Source organism: Asparagus officinalis, chromosome 6 (assembly GCF_001876935.1).
Source record: "Asparagus officinalis chromosome 6, Aspof.V1, whole genome shotgun sequence".
Classification (NCBI taxonomy): Eukaryota; Viridiplantae; Streptophyta; class Magnoliopsida; order Asparagales; family Asparagaceae; genus Asparagus; species Asparagus officinalis.
The window spans coordinates 71,174,025-71,199,217 of NC_033799.1; the positions used below are offsets into that span (position 1 = coordinate 71,174,025).

At 35.3% G+C, this 25,193-nt stretch overlaps 1 protein-coding gene across 1 annotated transcript; it reads left to right on the forward strand.

The window, feature by feature from the left end:
- Positions 6,476-10,918, forward strand: LOC109844196 (protein WEAK CHLOROPLAST MOVEMENT UNDER BLUE LIGHT 1-like). Its single transcript, XM_020413156.1, has 4 exons — positions 6,476-6,583; positions 7,941-8,252; positions 8,845-10,634; positions 10,761-10,918. The coding sequence occupies exons 2-4, from the start codon at positions 7,944-7,946 to the stop codon at positions 10,768-10,770; spliced, it is 2,109 nt and encodes a 702-aa protein (XP_020268745.1). The 5' UTR covers positions 6,476-6,583; positions 7,941-7,943; the 3' UTR covers positions 10,771-10,918.

Genomic DNA, 25,193 nt, shown 5'->3' on the forward strand with positions numbered 1-25,193 from the left:
CTTCTTGTCTCGCCAATTCATTGCTTCGAGTTTCGTGCGGGCTCTCATAGGCAATTTTAGACGCCTACATCTACTACTACTAGCTCCAGCAGATCACCAAGCTTTCGGTTTGTAAGTGTTTAAGTTTATTTTCTTTCAAGTTTGTAAGTATCTTATGTAAATACTATCTAGTTTGCTTCCGCATCCGTTACTGTTCATTACTATTCACGCTGTTATTGTTCATTTTTACTATTCATTATTATATTTTCTTCTTTTAATTTTGATATACATGTGAACGAAGAAGAAGATATAGCTATAAACAATAGATATATCTTCTGCTTCGTCTACACAGTATTCCTCACGAGCTAGCTCTATCGTATCAAGGCTAAACAAGTCCTGGTCTCGATAAACAAAACTAATTAGGAGAACCAATTCGCGATGCAAATGGACATTATATTAGTGATACTATTTACACCTTACTCCTTTCCCTTTACCATCACTTCATTGGCTTAGCTAATAGCCTTTAAGATAAAGTTAGAGAACAAGTCATGAATTTTAGGTGTAAGACCCTTACGGACTTTAGATGGTACAAAGACGTCTTTCTTTCCAAGGTCTACCAATTACATGATTGTAATAACCCTATTTGGAAAGAAAAATTCATTTCAGGCCTTCCATCCTTATTTGCTGAAAGAATAAGAGAATCCATTAAAGAACAAAGTCATGGAAGTATACCTTATGATCAAATTCCTTTTGGAGAATTAATTCAGAGGGTTAATATCATTGGCCTAAAACTTTAAAACATGTTGAGAAAAAATGGAGATGTAATATCATGCTTAACATTATGAACAAATACTCTGTCCAACACATAGCCCTAATTGACACTGGAGCAGATGTGAGTTGCATTGGAGAAGATCTTATTCCTCTGAGGTTTTATGAGAAAACATCTCACCTTGTCAGTGCTGCAAATGGACAATCTCTCAAAGCCTGATATAAACTCACTGATGTTTATATTTGCAATGGTGATCCGCTGGAGCTAGTAGTAGCAGAGCATACTTATCTTACAAACACTCCAAAGAAAACTTAAAAGCAAACCTCACTCAAACTTAAACTAAAACCGAAAACTTTAAAAAGGGAAACATGAGGGAATTCTCTAGAGAGGATCAGACTTCACTCTCCAAAATGCTTCCCTTGAACGCATCAACTACTTCTCCTTTTATAGACTTTTTAGGAACTATGCAAAAGATTCCTTTCCTATTAAAGCTTTGGAGGGTCCCACCGGCTTCAATTTTGTCAAAACCTAAGAGATGTAGAATAGCGTAGCCTTTTTGATAAAAAATGCAGCATCCTTCAGCATCCAAAGCAGACTAGGTATATTCTTATAGGCTGTTATTTCATCTGCAGTTTGCTTCATTTAGCTGTGAAAGAAATTTGTATAAAAGTTTGTTATTTTAAACTTGGAAAAAGATAATGGTTGATCGACTTAGTGTTTAAGCTGTTGATATTTATCTTAGACAGAATTTTACCCTAAGTCACATATCATCCCATCTATGTGTTATCTCTTCGACTAAGTCGCTATCGATTGATGTGTTATTCGAAGAGACGAGTTCTTCTTCTTGAATGAAGACATCCTCTTGATATTGTTTTGCGCCTATAAAGACATTGTAAGCTTCTCTGGTTTCTGGCCCAATAGGTGGATTGGTCATCCATTTATCAATGACTGCTTTAGTGGCTCTGTGATGTGAGGTTTCTCCCATACTAATGTCTGTGCAGATTATTCGAAGTCCGTCAGTCATAAAGAAGGAATAATCCTCGAATAAATTGTCAAGTTTTTTGTAGAACCAGATGGTACTTTGAAAACGATCTAAGCCAGTATCATAATGTTCCTCATTGAACCATGAACCCCAAGGATGATGTTCGTAGAAGGTAGAGATTTCCCAAATTTGTAAGCTCGAAAAATAGTCAGGACCGCTTCATTCATGTAGGGTAGCTGTAATGTTAAATTGAAGGTGTGCCAAAGTTATTGGAGACAAAAAGATGGCTGTCTTGACAATGGCTGGGGGGGCTTTAAGCCTCATCGGATTGTAGAAAAATGGGGGTTCACTTGCAATTTGTAACTCATAGATAAGCCCAACATCAATATGCGGGGTGTAAAGGGGAATATGATTAATATTTATCGCGAATCTAAGAGAGCCACTTGTTATAGGAATTGTATGTTCCTTGTGAGCTTTTAAAGGGAGACAATATTGTCATCTTTAACTTTTTGCCTTAATAACATCTTGAATATCTTGAGGCAAAATATTTAGTTTGGACCATAGTTGCTCTCTGTTAAGGCGTTCCATGCAAATATTTTGCTGAATGTATTCCGGTATTCCGAGGATTTGAAACATCTCATAAGATGTTAGTCCAATTTTATTAGAATAAGGATAGAGATAATTAATCTCATATTAAAGATCTATAAATTTTTCTTTCAGCTGCTAGTTTTGTTCAAGAAATTTCTCATCCTTTTCTTTTAAAAGGTTGACTAGATGAGTCATATGAACTCCGATTTTTCTTTTTTCGTGAGCGTAGATGTTGTTCCATAGATTATTAACAAGCATATAATCAGGATATTTTATTCCTGGATCATAAAAGTATTTGGTCCTTTTTGAAGGAGATGCTGGAGTTAAGCAAGGAGATTTTCCTTTAGCTTGTGATATTAAAGCTTGATGAGTCATCTTTTTCCTGCAAAAGGATCGAAAATGTATATTTAAAATTAATATTTCATTAAAATAACGAAAGAATATTTCTAGTTGTTTCCAATGTTCTTCAAAATTTCTTGAAAAGAGAATTATCACAGTAGGTAACAGGATAACAAATTCTCTACATTCATGAAGATACTGTTCTAAGAATTTTAGATATTTTTGTTGAAAGTGAGTAAAACCTGGCGGCCTTCGCCTCCAAGTATAGAATGAGAAAGGTAGAATTAGAACAGTTTTCCATCGATTTTCTTCTATGATTTGTATTTGCCAAAAGCCCATCTTGATGTAAAACTTTGAAAATATCCTCCCGTGTATAATATTTTCAATTTGATATTCTGGTACTTGATAATTAACCCAAACTAAATTATTTGAGCTCTTATAATCAATAATTTGACTAGCAACTCCATCTTCAGGGAAAACGTCAGAATCCTATTCACTCACCATCACTATCAAAATGATTCGTGCTACTCATAGTACTCAAGTGGCCAATCTTTTGAGTTATAAGTTATATATATTACAATAAACTCAAACGATCAAACACTAGAGTTACAATTATAACGCTGGGATACAAACTATTATAAAGTAAAGGCTCTACCTAGGCTTTATATTCAATGGGAAATTAATAGGGTGATGCAAAGTACTCACAAACACTGCATTCTTGATTACACTGATCGACCACCTCTTGTCCAGTGCGCCTCTGTCCTTTGTAGATCCTCCTGTTCCTTTCCATTCATATAGAATGAACAGTGGCATGCAGGTAGTGCTAATTAACTTACTTAACTCGCTTCATGTATGCATTCCGCTTCCAACATCGAGTATACCAGGTAACTAAGCATGACCGCTTACAACTTCTCCGCATAAAAGACAATCGATCTGTTCATCACCAGATTCCAAATCTCAGAGGTGTATAAGCAATCCAAGAATAAGTGATGTATGATGATTTTTCAGAGCCACGTCGATCACAAAGCACACAACAATTACTGCTAGCTAGCTAACCCAAATTTATAGGGTTTGTCAGGTGTTTTAAGTCTCTGTAGAATTGTTTACGAATATTTAAACAATCCCAGACTATATGGTACTTTCCATGCAAATCAGGCCACGGGGACATCCTTGCGACTTGGGCTTCCAACTAGTAGAAAAGGGATCCGGTCCGCTTACCCCTTGTTTTTGTTTTGGTGGGTTCTTGACCGTGTGCCGGTAGAGATAGAGATCAGGATTGTCCTTTTGTCAAATTCATTCCTCGTGACCAAATTGTTGTAAACGGAAACATATATAGTTTATTTATTGATTGTTATTACTGTATTAGATGATTTTAATGTTTACCATATCACTTTCTTTAGCATTAATAAAGGAATGGAGGAGAACCATTCTTGCAGAGGCTCTAGTCAGTTATCTAGTTCGTCAAACATCATATCCTATTGTCGGCGATGTCTTGCATTTATCTAAGTAAAAATATCTAACTAAGACACTCGAAACTTAGAGAAGTAAAATAAATGACCCAACATATGATTCCGTATAATATCACAATTGAATGAAAAATAATAATCATTGTGTTTTATGTATATAATTAACCTTGACATCTTTCTTTAGTTCAGAGTTGGATATCCCTCAAGATATCAGGTTTTGCTTTGATCGATATATAATAGAATGGGTCTCCCTTACTATAAGAAAGAAGATCATCGCTCGATGCAACATATAACATCATCTGTAGCCTATTTTTTAGCCCTTTTATGATCTTATCATGCTATTTGTCCTAGTTTTTCTTGTTACTTTTGTTTTTTTAGGTCGTAATAACCTTCTTTATTGGCATGTATTTTGTATGGTTCCATGATAATTTTGAAATATCTTGATATTTTTTCAAATGCCTCTGAGGAACCATCCTCCATAACAAACTCCTTTTCATGTTTCCAGCCATCTAGTTAGTAATAACTACAGGTCTAGCCATGGCTTGCGAGAAGTTGCGATTGAAAACTTATCTTTTAGTTTTTATTCAACCCAATATTTATGACTTATTGCATTTATGCTTTTACTGTTGTGCGCGGCGCGGAAGCGGGACAACCAAACGGGCGTGCTTCGAGAACCAAATCAAACAAACGTCAAGATAAAAGGCCAAACAAATTAAAACAGCGGCACAAATCCAAACACAATAGTTTTATGTGGTTCGGCAAATTGCCTACGTCCACAGGGCAAGAAAGGGGATGGGGTTTTCACTAATAGAGAAAAAGTATAAACTGAGATTACAAATCTCTCGAAGGAACAAACTAATCTCACCAACAAGCTCTTAATCTCTCCAAACAAAACCCTAAACAAATAGCTCAGAAAATACCTCTTTTCTGTGCTACAAATATCCCTAATTTTTTTTCTCAATTCTCTCTTCCAATTGTTCTATATATATAGAAATCCTAAAATCATAAACATACTAGGAATTCTAAACCAAAAGGTAAAACAAATTAAGAATCCTAATAACCTATTACCAAAATAGATTAGGAATCCTAATAACCTCATGTTACCAAAATAGATTAGGAATCCGCTATCCAACATTTACTTCTTTACTTAGGGGCTGGTTGGTTCGTTTTTTAACTCAGGGGCTGTTTGGTTCGCTATTATAAGGGGTGGAAAACTCAGAAAACCCCTCCACGTCAGATTTTTAGCCATCCACGTCAGTTTTTTTGTTTCCGTCCATTTCTTTGTGTCGCTTTGGTTCGCTTGGATGGAAGAGGAAAAACTCTGCTAAAATCGCCGCCAGCTCAGATTTTTTTCCCTCTCTGATTTCCTTCCCCAACCGAGTGAAATTGATGAAAACTCTGCCACGTCAGATTTTTTTCTTCTCTGCTTTGTTTACAAAAGTTTTCCTTTTTTTCAATGTGAACCAAAAAAAAAAATAATAAATACATTGGTTTCTCACCATTTTTTATGTGCGAACCAAAGCAAAACAATCTATTTCTTGAAAAAGTTTGAAAAACTCAAAACTTGTATTTCTTTACATGGAATTGCATTTCCCTATATCAAGGAAACGAACCAAACAACCCCTCAGTGGAAAAGTTTTACACCGCATCCACATCAGATTTTTCGTGGTCACGTAGGATATAAGCTTTCCGGTGGTTTTTTTTCCCATCTTTGGTTCGCTAGGGTTGAAGAAGGGAAACTTGGTGAAAATCGCCGCCACATCAGATTTTTTTTCTCTTCTCCAATTCCTTCCTTAACCTCGTGAAATCGACGAAAACTACTGTCGGCTTTTTGCCATATAAATAAAAGTTTTCCATTTTTTTCCATGCGAACCAAACACAAGAAAAATAAATACATTGGTTTCCCATCATTTTTTATGCGAACCAAAGCGAAACAATCTATTTCTTGGAAAAGTTTAGAAAACTTAAAACTTGTGTTTTTGTACATGGAAATGCATTTTCCTATATCTAGGAAATGAACCAAACAGCCCCTTAGAACAAAGTTTATTTTCTCTTTATCTAAAGCCAAAAGTGTTTACCTAACGTAGACAAAATAGTTATTACAAAAATATTGTCCATCCTTCTAAATAAATACATGGGTTTAAAAGGTTTTTTTTTAAAAAAAAATACAACAAAATTCCTCTATAATCCAGGTGGGAGACAAGTTCACCCTAATCCATTGTATGGTCCACATCTCCACTCTTCACAAATATTGGACAAAAACCCAAAAAAAAAAAAGAAATGAGAGAGGGAGAGGGAGAGAACATCCTAATAATAGCGAGGGCAATAGAATTTAGAAGGCAGAGAGAGACCCGGTCCAATCCTTTGAAGGGTGGGGCCCATATCCTCTCCCCTCTCCGTCCCAATCCTCTCTCCTCCTTCATTGAAGTTATCTCTCTGTTTCTTTGGAGAAAATCTCGAGTAAGCATTTTGTTGTGTTGTTTGTTAATTATAGTAAGTTCCTGCATTATATTTCTTTATTTTTGTTTTGTTCAATGCTTAAACGTGCATGTAAATGTTGTTTCTGTTGCACTTCTCAAGATTTTTTTTGATTCTGGGTGTTCTTAATTCTTTGCCTTGTTTATCGTAATGATTATATTTTTCTTGGTCGTTGCATTGAATCTAATTAGTTTCCCATGATTATGTGCACATTCTTTTGATGGAAATTATGTGCACATTCTGTTTCCAAATTTTAAAGCAGGCCTACTCATTCACATTAATTGCATTTGATTTCCCGGATAATATCTACATTATTACTGATTAATCCTATTAGTCTTCAATCTTACCAAAAGTTTTGTAAAAGCGAAAGAAAAAAGAGGAAATGGGAAATATTTGATGGTTTCAGCTGGCCTGCGTAATTTCAAATTTTAGACTGAACAATGTTATACGTCTGATTTCTTATTTCTCTGATATCTACATTTCTGTCTTCTAAAATTCCATGGCCAGGCACAACCAAGAGAAACAAAATGTTTAATTTTGAGAATTGAATGAAATTTATGCTGAACATTTCACAAATAATCTGTACACTCCTGATGGTGTCAATTTGTAAAATAAACAAAAAAACATTTGGTCACATTGAAAGGACACATGTTTCTAATGAATCGATGACTACGTATTACTTGTTTCTTATATTTATTACAAATAGGAAGTTTATACAATTAAAGAAGCCTGCTACCGTCTGCTAAAAATCTCAAAGTAACTATAGGCTTGCATGAGTATTGACTTATTTGACTGTAAAATGGAAGATGTAAACTGAGAAGTAGAAGGTTAATCATAATCTACACCATCCATACTTGAAGATTCCAAGATGAACCCTTCTCAGTTTTTGTACAGATAAATCTGGTTGTTAGAAAATGTTCAATATTTTATTTGGATATAAAAACACATTAGATTAAACTAATTTAGTCTCCGTTAATTATGCTGTTATATGTAGCAGATAAAACCTTTATTCTGATGTCAGTAACGACTAATTCCATTCGAGCATCACAATACTAGAGAAGAGTTCGTTCAGAATGAACATTGAAATGTATTCTTTTCGTGATTTGATTATCTCCAGAAAAGGGAGAGCTTTTCATTTCGAATGACAATAGCAGATTATTTATTGTGTCACACATAATTCTATCAGTTGGCACCATCTATGCAACTTTGAGGTATCTTGTTAGTTTCCGATCTTTTTTTTTTGTCATGTTCCGAATTTATATCCAATTTATTTTTATTTTTTATTTTTTATAACTATATCCAATTTCTTTATACTAACATTCAGTGCCATGTCCTAGAGGAAATGGATGAACTAAAGAACGACGAAGCACAGTCCTCAGGAGATTCATCTCTAGTCACTCCCAACTTTCCATCTTTCAGTGAGAAAACTGAAGTAGATGACTCAAAGATGGGAGATCGAAATAATATTATTACTCGGAGCCCCCCTGTGGCTGTTGGAAGAAGTCGAGCTAAAACATTATCTGCTGAAACCTTGGAGCGTATGAACAAAGGTATCATCGACACTGCACAGCCTATTGATTCTGTTAAATCTGCGGTCAGTAAGTTTGGTGGCATCGTCGACTGGAAAGCTCACAAAGTAATGTCTCTAGAGGTAACTATTTTATATTTTTTTTTCATAGATTTATTAGGCCTGAAGATGAAACTACACTTTTGTTTAGAACTTTCCTATACTGAAATATATTGATCAGGATTAGAAGCGTGAAATTTATCATCATTTTCCTTATTTGACTTTTTTTCTCCCTATTTAATGGAAGCGAAAGTTCAGGAGGTATTTCTTTAACTTGATCCTTGTAAAAGAAATTATTTTCTTCTTTACACGACATGAATCTTTTTCCAAAATTCATATTAATGAAGAAGAAGCAAAATTGTCCAAATTTAATAAGATTTTCATTATTAAACTTCATAGTCAAACTCCGCAAATGAAAATTCATTTCTATTTGATTATGTCAAGAATTGAGAAAGATGTTTCTTGGGGTACCTGTATTTATGCACAGCATTGTAGACTATATATAGAATGTTCTACAAGAGAGAGAGAAAAAAAAACGACATACACAAAAAGTCCTACGCAAAGAAACTTAGATGTATGTATAACTGTACATGCACCAATGTATATAATCTATATCTAACAGATACCATGACTTACTAACATGAATATGTAAGAAGTTCATTCTATCATATTGCAGAAGAGCACACACATCCAAAGTGAACTAGAGAAGATACAAGAGGACATCCCAAAATACAAGAAGAAATCAGAATCAGCCCAAATTGCCAAAGGCCAAGTCCTCGAAGAACTCGACAGCACAAAGAAACTCATCGAAGAGCTCAAAGACAGCCTCGAGAAAACCGAGACAGAAGAAGCTCAAGCCAAGCAAGACTCTGAGCTCGCCCAACTCAGAGTCAAAGAGATGGAGCAAGGCATCTCCTCTGAATCAAGCGCAGCAGCAAAAGCTCAAGTCGAGGTAGCAAAAGCAAGACACCAGGCAGCGATCGAGGAACTAAGAACAGTTAAGTTAGAGTTAGAATCACTCCAGGGTGATCATAGTCGGTTACTCACCGAGAGAAATTTTGCGGTTCAAAAAGCTGACAAGGCTGTTTCAATCGCAAAGGATGCCGATAAGAAGACAGAAGACCTAACTCTCGAGCTTATTAGCATCAAGGAAGCTCTAGAATCAGCACATGCTTCTCATCTCGAAGTAGAGGAGCGTAGGATTGCTTTAGCTGCAGCGAGAGATCAAGAATTGCTTGTTCAAGAGAATGAATTGAATCAAGCAAACAAGGAATTTCAGAAACTCAGCGATCAGCAAGCATCAATCGAAGATCTCAAGACCAAATTCGAAAATGCAACTATTATGTTAATGAACCTGAAAACTGAGCTAGCATTTTACATGGAAGGAAAAATGAATGAAACAGGTGAAACCCAAGATTCAGTTACTTCAGAACTAGCTTCAGCCAAGAAAGAGCTCGAGGAGGTGAAGATAACCATCCAGAAATCAAAAGAAGAAATTAACTTCCTAAAAGAGGCAGCTTCATCTCTTAAAGCTGAGCTGGATCGAGAAAGCGAAGCCTTGACTACCCTCAGACAAAGAGAAGGAGTTTCATCAGTAACAGTCTCATCTCTTGAAGCAGAATTAACCCGAACGCAATCAGAGCTCGAACTAGTTTTAACAAAGGAGAAAGAAGCTAGAGAAAAAATGGAACATCTCCCAAAATTAGTTCAGCAAGCAAACGTCGACGCTGGTCAAGCTAAGTCAGTTGCAGACTTGGCACGTGAAGAGCTACGGAGAGCTAAAGAAGAAGCAGAACAAGCCAAGGCAGGTGCAATCACGATGGAGACAAGGCTCCTTGCTACCCTCAAGGAGATCGAGGCTGCAAATGCTTCCGAGGCCTTAGCGGTTGCAGCGGTGAAAACCATGATAGAGAGCGACGCGAAGAAAAACGCAAACGCAAACGCTGCTGATGAGATAGACTCTGATGATCAAGTGACACTCCAATTGGAAGAGTACTACGCGCTTAGTAAAAAAGCCCACGACGCTGAAGAATCGGCCAGCGGGAGGGTAATATCCGCGGTGGAGAAAATAAAGCAGGCAAAAATTTGTGAGCAGACGAGCTTGGAAAGACTGGAGGAAGTGAACAAACAGTTGGAAGAGGAGAAGAAGGATTTAAAGGTGGCGGTTGAAATGGCAGATAAAGCAAGCGAAGGGAAAATGGCAGCGGAGCAAGAGTTAAGGGATTGGAGAGCTAGTAACGAGCAGCGAAGGAGAGCAAGTGATGCTGTGCCTTCTCATCTCGGGAGTCCTCCGGGGAGCTCAGATCCTAACACGAGCTCAGGAGAAGCTCCTCTCCGCATCAATTCAGTATCATGCCCAGACCTTTACGCGGGGCACTCGGTGCCTGAATCGAAGCAAAGGAGGAAGAAGTCGTTCTTTCCGAGGATCGTCATGTTCTTGGCGAGAAAGAAGGCTCAATCGCTCAAGTAATTTTGTTATCTTTTTTTTTTTCCGAACTATACTTTTTACAGATATGAGCTAATATTTCATTGCGCGTGTGTATAATAAGTGATTCTTTTTTTCTTTTTTTTTTCTTTTTACTCTGCTCTCAGGGAGGAATGAAGTCTGTATCAGTGTTGTCACAGTGAAATGATTTGGAGAACGTACTGGGGATTCTTGTATTTATCTTTCAGAGTGAAATGGTTTGGTTCGTTTCGGGCCAACTATTGTAAAATTTAAATGAATAATTTCCAGAACTGAAATATATATAGCATGGTAAACGATGATGCACGTGCTAGAAATGTGAAGTTTTAGGCATATATTGATTGGAAAGAAATTGAATATAAAATTGTTAAAGAGCGTATAGTTTCGGATGAATACACATGTAAAATGTCAGCCAAAATTGTTCTCAAATCACTCACTAAAAGTGAGGTTAGGCATCGTTTTGAGAAAAGATTAAAAAAAATTACTAAAAATTTATTAATAGCATTTTCCGAACTGCTACAAATAGGCCCAAAATTTTTTAGTAAAAATCTATCACAGAAACAACAACAACTCCATATATAGAAAAGTGAGAAAAAAAATAAAAAAAAGTTTTTCATTATAAAGAGAGATTGTAACTCTAAAGTTTTTTCTCGTAGTGGAGTCTTCTATTTTTGCTCGTAGTTTTTACCCCAAATTTATTTAGGGGGTTTTTCATGTAAATCTGTGTGTTCATTATTCTACTATTCGCTAGGATCCTACTCTATTGAGCCCTGAGTTTATCTCAACAAGTGGTATCAGATCCTGACTTAGGGTGCATGTATCTGCTTATCGTATATATGCTCTGTGACTGCCACTAAAAGTGGATCATCCACATCAGAAAATAAGTTGGATTATTATTTACCCTTTGAAAGCACTGGCACTATTCAAGAGTACGGTACTACTCACAAGTACAGTTACTATTCATGAGTACGGTTACTGTTTACAAGTACGGTTACTATTTACATGAAATAGTAGAAGTTACCATTCGTAGTAGAAGCAATGACGGCGAAGTTCAAGATTGAGAAATTCAATGAGAGTAATTTCTCACTGTGAAAGTTAAAGATAAATGCTATTTTGAGAAAAGATAATTGTCTAGTGGCCATCGGTACAAAACCGAAAAACATCATAGATGATAAGAAGTGGAGCAAGATGAACAAGAATACTATTGCTAATCTCTATCTGGCATTAGTAGATGAGGTACTGTCAAACATAGAGGAGAAGAAAACAGCGAAGGAGATCTGTGATACTCTAACAAACCTATATGAGGTCAAATCCTCGCCCAATAAAATCTTCTTATAAAGAAGACTTTACATTCTGAGGATACGGAATCTACATCGATGACCGACCACATCAACACCCTAAACACACTATTCTCCCAACTTACAAATTTGGGACAAACAATCGATGTGAATGAACATGCAGAGCTTCTACTTCAAAGTCTACCTGATTTGTATGATCAACTCATCGTCAATCTAATAAATAACGTCCTCACGGATTATCTAGTCTTCGGCGACATTGCAGCAGCCGTTCTAGAGGAAGAAAATTGGCGCAAGAATAAGGAAGACTGGCAGACAAGTTCACAACAAGCGAAGGCCTCGTCAGTGACGAGAGGAAGATCAACTGAATGTGGCTCCAGTGGAAGTCATACCCATGGTAGATCAAAATCAAGAAGTAAGAAGAATATCAAATACTACAACTGTGGCAAAAGAGGACAGGTGAAATCGGAGTGTTGGCACAATAAGAAGAGTGGTGATAAAAAATCTTCAGAGCCATCAACATCTCAAGGATGCATCGTAATCACATCAGACGATGGTGAAATTTTATACATTGGACCAACCACTGTTGATGAAGACAGAAAGAGATTTGCTGATGTTTGGGTTTTAGATTCAGCAGTCTCCTGACACATAACCTTCCATAGAGATTAGTTTCACAAATATGAACCTATCTCAGTGGTCATGCCTTAAAAATTTTTGGTATTAGTACTATTAAAATTAAAATATTTGATGGTACAATACGCACCATTCAAGATCTACGACATGTGAAAGCCTTGAAGAAAATTTATTGTCTTTAGGACAATTGGATGAGCTTGGATGCAAAACTTATATAGAAAATAGGATAATACAAATTGTTAGAGGGGCGTTTATTGTGATAAAGAGAGAAAAAAATAGCTGTAAATTTAGACATGCTGAAGAGAGAAACCTTGCAGAAGCTGTGGAGAAGAACAAACCATGATGTGGTACCGTAAACTAGGCCACATGTTAGAACGATGCTTGAAGACTCTCTCCGATCAGAAGCTACTTCCTGCCCTCAAATTAGTAGATCTTCTCTTCTGCGAGCATTATGTTACAAGTAAGCAACATCGGCTGAAGTTTAACACATCGAGTTTTAAAAGTAAGGCTATTTTGAAACTAGTTCATTCTGATGTATGGCAAGCACCAGTTACATCCATGGGAGGAGCAAAATACTTTGCATTTTTATTGATGATTATCTAGGAGATGTTGGGTGTACCCTATCAAGAATAAGACAGATGTGTTTTCAGTCTTTAAACCTTACAAAGCACGAGTCGAGCTTGAATTTGAAAAGAAGATCAATTGCTTGAGGTTAGATAATGGAGGAGAATACACAGACGGTGAATTTTTTACATTCTGCAAGCAAGAAGGCATCAAAAGACAATTTAGTACTGCATATACTCCTCAACAAAATGGAGTTATGGAGCGAATGAACAGAACTCTATTGGAAAGAACAAGAGCAATATTGACAACTGCAAATCTGAATAAAGTCTTTTGGACGGAAGCAGTAAAAACCACATGTTATGTGGTGAATCGATCTTCATCAACCATAATAAAGTTAAAGACGTTGATGGAGATGTGGACCGAAAAGCCAACCGATTATTCCAACTTCCATATATTTGGAAGTCCAATGTATGTAATTTACAATACCTAAGAAATTACAAAGCTAGATTCAAAATTTAGAAAATGCATATTCTTGAGGTATACTGACGGAGTAAAGGGGTATTGCTTATGGGATCCCGTTACCCACAAGATTATCATCAACAATGATATTATCTTTATAGATAATCAACTACAAAGTGAAGAGAAAGAAATTTGTTTAAGGAAGAACTCAGAGACTATAGTTGTTCAGGTAGAAAATAATCTAAATTTTTCTGAAGCAACATCGGGGCATGATGTACAAGAACCAGTTGAGTCCAAAGCTCCAGAAGTTCGAAGGTCAACTCGTGTGAGAAGACCACCGACCTGACATTCGGAGTATATTACGGAGAGTAATGTTGCATACTATCTTTTAACAGAGGATGGATAGCCATCAACTTTCCATAAAATTATAAACATCATAGATGCATATTTGTGAATGACAACAATGTAGGAAAAAATTAAAGCTCTCCATAAGAATAAGACTTGGGTACTGGTGTCACTACCACAATGAAGAAAGACTGTTGAAAATAAATGGGTCTATAAGATCAAGTAAAATGACGACGATCAAGTGGAGCGATATCTTGCTAGATTGGTGGTAAAAGGATATGCTTAGAAAGAAGGTATTTACTTTAATAAAATATTTTCTCCTGTAGTTCGACTTACAATAGTCCGAGTAGTTCTTACTCTGAGTGCTATATTTGACTTATGTCTAGAGTAGTTAGATGTGAAAATAACTTTTCTTCATGGAGATTTTGAAGAAGAAATTTATATGCTCCAACCAGAAGGTTTCGAAAAAAAGAAAAGAGAGCTTGATTGGCAGGTTAAACAAATCTCTGTACGATCTAAAGCAGGTGTCGAGGTGTTGGTATAAGAGATTTGATTCATTCATCACGAGCCTTAAATACAACAAACTTAATGCAGATCCTTGTGCATATTTCAAGAGGTTTGGTGAAAATAACTTTGTTATCTTATTGTTGTATGTTGACAATATGTTGATTGCAGGCCCCAACAAAGATCGTATTAAAGAATTAGAGGTACAATTTACTAGGGAATTTAAAATAAAATATTTAGGATCTGTAAATAATATTTAAAGGATGCAAATTTACCGAGACAAAATTAATAGACATATTTGACTTTATCAGAAGAATTATTTTAAGAAAATATTACAACGCTTCCATATGAAAGATTGTAAGTTAATTTCTACCATACTTCCTGTTAATTTTAAGTTATTCTCCACTATGAGTCCTAGTGATGAAGAAGAGAGGATGGAGATGTCTCGAGTATCGTATGCATCAGTAATAGGAAGTCTAATGTTTGCTATGATTTGTACAAGACTGGAAATTATACAAGCAGTAAGAGTAGTTAGTCGAAACGTGGCGAATCCTGATAAAAAGCATTGAAATATTGTAGGAGGGTCCTAAGATACATTAATGAAACCTCAAATATTGCATTATGTTATGGGGATCAGATTTTATTATTAATGGATATGTTGATTCTGATTGCAGGTGACCTTGATAATAGTAAATCCACCACATGTTATGTGTTTGCACTTGCTGGCGGAGCTGTGAGCTAGGTTTTAAAACTATAGTCAGTTATGGCTATATCAATAATAGAAGCAGAATATATAGTAGCTACATAAGTTAGTAAAGAGGCAATATGGTTAAAATTGATACTGGAGGAACTCGAGCATGAACAAAAAAGATTTCTCTGTTTTGTAATAATCAGAGTGCTTTGCATTTGGTAAGAAATCTAGTTTTTTATTCAAAGTCAAAATACATTCGAGTTCAATATCACTTTGTTCGTGAGAAAGTGGAAGAAATAACAGTGGATATGTGAAAAATTCACACCAAATATAACCTAGCAGATTTTTTGATAAAAACAGTCAATGCTGATTGTTAGACCCTAGAGGGAGGGTGATTAGGGTCTTATGCTAATCTAATCCGATTTAAATGCCAATTAAAATTAATTAACAAGTTATCCTAGCAAGTATGAAATGCAACAATATATATGAGCTAGGATAAGCAATATGAAGGATCGCTGCAATGGCACTCAAACACTAGAAGGGGGGTTGAATAGTGTTTATGAAATCTAATGCGGAAACTTTAAATTTCAATAAAATAATATCACAAAGAGTAAGAAAGATCAAACCAATGTGTAGACAATCACAGAAAATTGCATACGCAAACACAAGGATTTATACTGGTTCGGTCCTCCAGACCTACATCCAGTCCCCAAGCCTCGCTTGAGATTTCTCCACTATTTCCACTTGCAAAACCGCAAGCACTTGCAACCCGCAAGCAAACCGTACAACCTTGACAATCTTCAATTGCCAATGCCACAACAATCTCTTCTTTCAAGAGATTATCAAACTGAAACAAAATGGTACAACTCTTTCTCTTCCTATAAGCCTTGATGTGTAGATGTGAGTGACTTACAATAGGCTATAGGGATGGTTTTTGTTCTAGAGTAATGGAACTTTTATCAAGAACAAAACTGAAAATTTCACTCAGTTTTTCTCTTCAGAAATGATCTTAAGAAGTCAAGAAAAACTCAAGTTTATATATATGAATTGATAGATCAATTTTCAGAACTTAACACCTATTTATAGGTATAATTTTAGTTCAAAAATAACTGCCAAAAACGTTCATAAAACGTTCATGTTATTTTGAAAAAAGTGTCAGTTAGAAACACTGTATGGTCGACCAGATTGAAGCCTGGTCGACCAGACAGGCTTCCTGGAAATATTCTGTCCAAATCTGGAGCCTCTGGTCGACTAGGTACATATCTGGTCGACCAGACAGAGATTTTTCAGACTCTCTGTTTCTGGTTGTTATATCTGGTCGACCAGACATTTCTTTGGTCGGCCAGAAACTATGTTATACATATTTTCAATAGTTTAAAATGTTATTCATTCGTTGATTAGACTTAGGATTATACTTAGAATATTTTCTATGATCTTCTAAGTGAGTAGTGTGTGTTGTGTGTGTGATCAAGGCTTGTACAAAGATTCTAAAAGAAAAGACAAAATTACATCACTCTTGTAAAGTATATTTTCTTCTTGAAGCGCGAAGTGACTTGATTAACTTCATCTTTTTGATCTTTGAAATCTTGTCTTTGATATAGCCTTAATATCTTGATTGTTGCTTTGAGATGTATATCTTGAATCTGCAGTAAAATATGTTAGATAAACAATGATTTGTTATCATCAAAATACAAGAGATATTGTAACATTAACCATGTTCCCAACAATCTCCCCCTTTTTGATGATGACAAATAATATTGAAAAACTTTAATTAAACATACTTACTCCCCCTGCAACAATGCATACATGTTAATTTAACACACAAAAAGATAGCACTTATTAGTAATCCTAATATTGTATAACAATGCATACATGTCAATATTTCAATATTGCAATAGTTGTCAATATTTCAATATTCTAATATATCTCCCCCTTTGTCATTAACAAAAAGAAGAATAGAAAGGGAGATAATAATAAATAATGAAACAATTAATACATTTCTTCAATACAACCTAATATTTCTTCAACATGGCCTAAAACTTCAAATAAATCTTCAAGATTATGCACATAGTCCATTACATCTCCCATCCAAATAGGAAGACATAAGCTTGCAATGAAAATTAAGTTTTCTATGGGAGTCATATTGAATGTATTGTGTTGTTTAAGAAGAAATATTTCTCTATTTATAACCATGGAAGTAGTTATTAGAGACTAACCATCAAGTAGTTATTTAAGAATTGGTTAGAATAACTAAAATATGAGTTCAAAAATTTATGAAACATTTCTCTTATGTTAACCAAGATAAATAACAAGAATATTTGCTAAAAATAAAATTCATTAAGCAAAAGCAAACATACTTGTTCATTAATAACTAGCAAAAGCAAACATATCAAACATATTATTAATAAGAGTTTTAGAGTTCATACCGACCGTTCCAATTCCTACCACTTGACCCTTGTTGTTGTCACCGAAGGTAACAGTTCCTCCATCTTTAAATTGTATGGAAGAAAATAAGTCCTTGTTCCCGGTCATGTGCTTGGAACAGCCACTATCTAAAATCCATGTTTCCCTTTTATTAGGTACCTGCAAAATAAAAGAAATATGTTTTGGTACCCTTTAACTTTTGGGTCCATGAGATTAGCATTTAGGAAACCAAACCCAATAAGAATTTGGTTTACCTACATTGTATGAAAGATAGTTTTTAGAATCACAAATATCCTTTTTGTAATTTGATAAGTATATCTTTCTATCACTTAAACATGCATTTTTAGGAACCCAAATGTAGTTGGATTTTAAAATATTCTTACATGCAACTTTCTTCATATGCATTTTTCTATCATTATGTGAAAATACCTTAGAACTAGCATGCATAGATGTATCACTATGTGCATGATAATTACTTTTCACAAATTTAGAATATAAATAAGCATGATTTTTCTTTTGCATAGAAGAGTATATTTTCTCATTACTGGAGTTAGAAACATATCCTAATCCTTGTTTACTCTTAGCAGGTAATTGATAAGAAAGTAGATTATCTAGATTCTCTTTTCCTTTGTTAAATTTACCTACATTCATTGATATAGTTTCATATTTGGTTTTAAGACTATTAATATTATCATTTAAATTTGAAATACGAACTTTAAAGAAATCACATTCTTTTTTAAGAAGTTGATTGTTACTAGATAACTTGTAATTTTCAGAAAATAATTCTTTATTCTTCTCTTTAAGATCTTCTATTTGTGAAGCATAAGGAGAGACTAAAGTGTTATTCAAATTTTCATTTTCATTTTTTAATATTTTAAAAGAAGAATTTAGTTGCTTGTATTTCAAAAATAATTCGTTAAATGCGTCAAGTAACTCATCATGATTACTTACTTGATCATCATCAGATTCATTTGCCATAAAGCACATATTCGCTTGATGATCTTCTTTTTCCTCTTCTTCATCTGAAGATGACTGGTCACTATCATCCCATGTTATCGACAAAGCCTTCTTGTTCTTCGCTTGTTCATTCTTGTTCTTTGTGAACCCGTTGAAATTGTTAGAAGACATTGACTTTAACTTTTGTTGTAGGGGACAATCTTTCTTGTAGTGTCCTGGCTTATTACAACCAAAACAAGTGACTTTGTTAGTATCTTTAAATTTACTAGAAGAGAACTTACCTTTCTTCAAGAATTTTCTGAATTTTCGTGTGATTATTTCAAACTCTTCTTCGTCATCAGAATCCTCATCATCAGTAGATGCTTGGAAAGCAAGAACCGTCTTGTTCTTATCTTCATTATCCTTTTTCCGATCTTCAAGTTGCACCTCGTATGCCATCAAATTCCCTATCAAATCTTCTACTGATAATGTGGAGAGGTCGTTGGCTTCCTCTATTACGGTAGTCTTCTTTTCCCAATACGAAGTAAGAGCCCGGAGGATTTTTCTAACCATCTCCACTTGTGTATAGACCTTTCCTAACGCAATTAGGGAGTTGATGATGTCGGTGAACCTTGTGAACATTTCACCAATTGTCTCTTTGTCTTTCATCTTGAACATTTCAAACCTGTGCACTAAAACAGAAATTTTTGATTCTTTAACCTTAGAAGTTCCTTCGTGGGTTACCTCAAGTGTGTGCCAGATTTGATGTGCAGTGTTGGAAGTAGACACGCGGTTGAATTCATTCTTATCCATTGCGCAAAACAATGCATTCATTGCCTTGGCGTCAATATTCGCATTTGTCCTTTCCACCAACGTCCATTCAGAGTATGGAGTAGTAGGCTTGTTGTAATCAGACTCCACTATGTTCCAGAGATCGAATCCTATCGATTGAAGGTAGATCTTCATCCTACACTTCCAGTAGTTGTAGTTGGAACCATCGAAAAGTGGTGGTCTTTGAGTAGAATGTCCTTCCTTGAACTGTGATGTAGATGGTGTAGCCATTGTTATCCTTGATCAACCCGCTCTGATACCAATTGAAGGATCGCTGCAATGGCACTCAAACACTAGAAGGGGGGTTGAATAGTGTTTATGAAATCTAATGCGGAAACTTTAAATTTCAATAAAATAATATATCAAAGAGTATGAAGGATCAAACCAATGTGTAGACAATCACAGAAAATTGCATACGCAAACACAAGGATTTATACTGGTTCGGTCCTCCAGACCTACATCCAGTCCCCAAGCCTCGCTTGAGATTTCTCCACTATTTCCACTTGCAAAACCGCAAGCACTTGCAACCCGCAAGCAAACCGTACAACCTTGACAATCTTCAATTGCCAATGCCACAACAATCTCTTCTTCCAAGAGATTATCAAACTGAAACAAAATGGTACAACTCTTTCTCTTCCTATAAGCCTTGATGTGTAGATGTGAGTGACTTACAATAGGCTATAGGGATGATTTTTGTTCTAGAGTGGTGGAACTTTTATCAAGAACAGAACTGAAATTTTCATGCAGTTTTTCTCTTCAAAATGATCTTAAGAAGTCAAGAAAAACTCAAGTTTATAGAAAGGAATTCTGATATAAAATTTCAGAACTTAACACCTATTTATAGGTATAATTTTAGTTCAAAAATATTCAAAAATAACTGCCAAAAACGTTCACAAAACGTTCATATTCATTTGAAAAATATAGCTGTTAGAATAGCTGTCTGGTCGACCAGATTAAGGCCTGGTCGACCAGAAAGGCTTTCTGGAAAATTTCCTGGTCGAATCTGGAGCCTCTGGTCGACCAGGTCCATATCTGGTCGACCAGCAAGTCCCCTTGATGTGCTTCAATTAATATCCATAAGGTGTAAGCACTATCAACATGAACAAACTTGTTAGACATAGATGAGTTAAAAGCATTTAGCAAATATTCTAACAAAATATTGTTCATTGTAAACATACGATGATCATTCTTATTCCACTTGGATTTCTCCAAAGTGGCACAATATAAGCATCATCTATAATTTCCCATAAATCAAAGTGTTTAGATTGAACAAAAAGTTTAAATCTAACACACCATTGGGCATAAGGGAAATTATCTAACCTAGGAGCAATATTAATGGCATAACCTAAACCATGCATATCCATAATATAAAAGGCAAGCAAGATACAAATAAAGCTCAAAATTAGATTAGCACAATAAGCTAACTTGGATCTTTAACTCAAGGCGATTAGACCTTAAATCAAAGAGCACCAAGCTCTGATACCAATTGTTAGACCCTAGAGGGGGGGTGATTAGGGTCTTATGCTAATCTAATCCGATTAAATGCCAATTAAAAACTAATTAACAAGTTATCCTAGCAAGTATGAAATACCACAAGAATTATGAGCTAGGATAAGCAATGTAAACAATGAGATATATCCTATATGATGAAATATATATATATGCAAGGATATATAAACTAACACAAGGGGTAAACAATGTGAACTAGATAGTGGATCATATAAATAATGAGCTAATGACAATGGCGATAAGAAATATAAACACAAGTATAAATAAACGCCAAAGCACACTCAAACACAAGATATGATCACGGAGTTCGGACCTTCCGTCCTACGTCTCCGCTCCCCACTCCCGGGGAGAAATCCACTAACACAATCCGGTTTGGAAGCCGGAACTTCTTCTACACACTCGGTTTTCTAGCTAACCGAAAACTCTACAACTCACACTTTTGCAATCACACTCTACACCCACTAAGTGTTGGACCTAGCCGTGTCTCCCTCAAGTGCTCGGTTACAACCTCTCTTTAGGCACGTCAACCGACGCCACTCCTCTTGGATTCGACCCCGTCTCTCACCACACACTTCTCTCGGTGTACAAGTGTATTACAAGTGAATCCTCACAATTAAGCACAATATAAATCAATTGATTGTTCTCTAAACAAGGTGAGAACTCAATTAAGCACAACTCTTAGTCACAAACCCACAACCCCAAATTATACTATGAATGTAAATACAATAAGCTCAAAAGGTTGTGTGTGAACAAAGAGATATAAATCAAAACTAAACTCAATGTAGTTCTAGCTTAATAACAATGATAATCAAATATATAAAAAAGCTAGAAATAGAGTTTAGAAAACTTCTCAATATATCAAGAGTGGAGGGAGAAGAGTTGGATGCCCAAACACCAATAGATGATCTCCTCAAGCTCTTGTAGAATTGAATCACAAAGACAAACTCTCAATTTTCTTAAAAGCTTTTTAAACACACTTAAACCAAACTAAAACCCTTGTTAAAAACTTTATTAAACTTGATTAAAAAACTCTCTTAACTACTTTGAAAAGACATCAGCAATGGGGTATATATACCCACTAGAAATCTTCAGCAAAAAACACCCAAAACAAAAGACCAAAAGACCCAGCCAACGGTACAAAAACTAGCCGTTGGAAACAGTAAAAGCCATCGTCGGTCGACCGGAAATTCTGTCGGTCGACCGATGGAAAAGTTCGGTCGACCGACGGAAAATTCGGTCGACCGTTATCCAGGTCGAAAACGAGAAACCACAAGCTGACATCTTCGGTCGACCGGTGCGGTCGACCGATGGAGCTCTCGGTCGATCGGACCGGTCGACCGACAAACTCTATGCTGCCCACTGACGGCTGAACATATGAGCGGTCGACCGGATCGGTCGACCGAAATCTGATACATGAAAATAAATGCTGAAAACTGTTTTGCTGATTTTAAAACCCTGTTTAAAAATATCAAATAAATTCCAAAAAATGTAAAACTTTGAGGAATGATTGTAGACATGATAATAAACATGCTACAATGATTGGTTATCAAAAAGGACTTCCCAAATGAAAAATATCATCATTTTACAAAATAGTCCAAAACATGAAAATATGAGATACTTGAATTTTGATGTTTTGACATAAACCAACTTTTGAAACTTTGTGAAATGTTTTTATAGACTTAGTAAAACATGTATAAACTGATATTCAAGTCTACAAACTAAGAATACAATATTTTCACAAAATTGCATATTCTATGCAATGTTTTCAAAAACATAATAGTAAATATGAAATATGTGATTTCATATTATAAACATGAAAACTCAAAAACTATGTATATATATATATATAATTATATATATGCATAGAAACCAAAACTTATGTATATATATATAACTATATATATATACGAAGAAACCAATAAATGTGTGTGTATAGATATTGAGCTTAGAGTATATAACACACATAATATAAAATCTAAAACTACATTACCCAAGCAATCTTGATCTTCAATTAAGCTTGACTTGGTACACTTGCGGATGAAGCTTGAACTTGATCTTTAACTTGAATTGTATAGGCTTCAACCCGACATTCCGCCAACCTCCTTTGGATATAATCGTTGAAGCGCAATCCATCCAACCTCCAACTCGTTGTTTGCCTAGAATAAATACGAAAATACAAATACTAGACAAACAACATTAGAAGTAAATTGTTTGTTAAACATTATCAAAATAAGAAGGTCAACACTGATAAGTTTATTTGATGTCGATCCTCCTATGACATGATAGATACGTAAGCAACATTAAGATGGTAAGATAGAAGGAAATGTGTGAAGATATGATTGATACTCAATCAATTCTTTAAGTGGGATATTATCAGCCGGAATTATTGTTGAAGAGAAAAAAATACATGAGCCCCACCGCTCAAATCACTCACCGAAAGTGAGGTTAGGCACCGTTTTTGAGAAAAGAGAAAAAATATTAAAATTTTATGAATAGTATTTTCCCAGCTGCTATAAATAGGATCAGAACTTTTTAGAAAAAATCCATCCCAGAAACAACAACAACACATATAAAATACTGAGAGAAAAATAGAAAAAGTTTGCTAAAACATCCTACTGGCACCCGCTCATTTGATGTGCAATTGCTAAAAACAATCTTTTGAGTTTAGATCGACTTCCATTTCAAGGAATGCATTCCTTCGATTGCCTTGTTAAGACATGAACTCTTGCATAATGACTATTTGGTGACTGATGTTTTAGTGGTAGTAAAGCTTGACAACAGAATCAACACCGACTACGAATAACCATGGCTGCCATGGATGGGACTAGCAATCCATCACTCCTGCATGTATAGAATAGTTTGAGAAGTCAATTGTATGTTTAGTTTCTTTTTCATCATTCGCGTTAGCCCATCTTACAAATAGGGGAAAAGGGGTGAGATTCACTACCTTGAAACATTTCCTTTGAATGTGAGGATTGCTTATTGGAATTGTGTCTTTGATTTTTTGTATAAATTCATAAGAATTAGATAGAGTTATATATCTATCATGATTAGGAGATTGAGTCTCATCATGGTTAGGAGTTTGAATCTCATTCTAATTAGAAAGTTAGACTAGAGATAGAGTTTTCGTTTTTCTATATATATTCTTCTATTGTTGGTGGTAAAACCAAGCATATGAAAGAGATTTAATATTCTTGTAATCTAGGGTTAGCAAAGGGTGTAGCCTGATTCAAGAATATTATGCGAGAGGCGAGGGTTTCGTAGTCTTTGTCTGTGCAAAAGATTACATCATTGGGAGAAGGTTTTGTAGTCTTTGTCCGTTCAAAAGATTGTAAGGAGTGAGTTTTGGAGAAAATATGAGAGTTGATTATGTATGTGAGATTGAGAGATTGAGAGATGAGAATTGAGTGGTTCCTCTTGTAGTTCTCCCTAATATATAGTGGATTTCTCATATTGCTACCTCATGGACGTAGGTCGAAGTTGGTCGACCGAACCATGTAATCTCAATGTTCTTTCTTCTTGATTATGGTCGTTTTATATTTTGTTGCTTGTGGTTGGCTTTCGATTTGCGGAGATCGTAATACGCGGGGGGACTAAAATTCCCCAACACTGTTGGCAGCCTCTGTTTCAAATTGGATTATTTATGTATTGTTCTTTCTCTATGAGCATAAAGCGTTTTATAGCATATTCAGTTCAAAGCCCTACCAAGTTTAGCATTCGCATATAACACTTTTATAACCTTTGGAAAGGTTTGGCAAACTAGTTTCTTTTTCTAACGGGACATTTAACATGAAAATTTTCACAAGCTGTTTAAAATTGACACGTTAGTACGTAACATGAAAATTTTCATATGAATGTTCTCATATGACACGAACATGTTAATTTTATAACTTTCTAATCATTAATATCTGTTAAATCTACAATTAAACACGTCCTAACTTCACTTTAAGCAGAATTAAAATAAGTTTAAAAAAGAAATTCTGGTAGATTTAATAGCAAATTAAAACAAATACTTATTAATTAAAAGGCTTTAAAATTAGCATGTAAGCGTTATAATAAATCAATCGGGTGGAAATTTTTCATATTTATATGACGCTTAAGGGCTGTTTGGTTCGTTGTTTTGGGCCAAAGAAATACATTTCCACATCTGACAGCCCCCTCCATATGGGCAAAACAAGCTTTTGCATTTCTTTTCTCAGCTTTGGTTCGTAAGGAAATAGGCTGGGTAACTCCCTCACACGTTAGAAAAATTTCTGAGATCTATTTCTGCTCAAAATGTGAGGAAATCGCTAGAAACCCTCATCGCCTCTGCCAACATCGATCTTGTTTTCTCTCGTTGATTCTTTTGGTGAAGAAAGAGAAGACTAGGG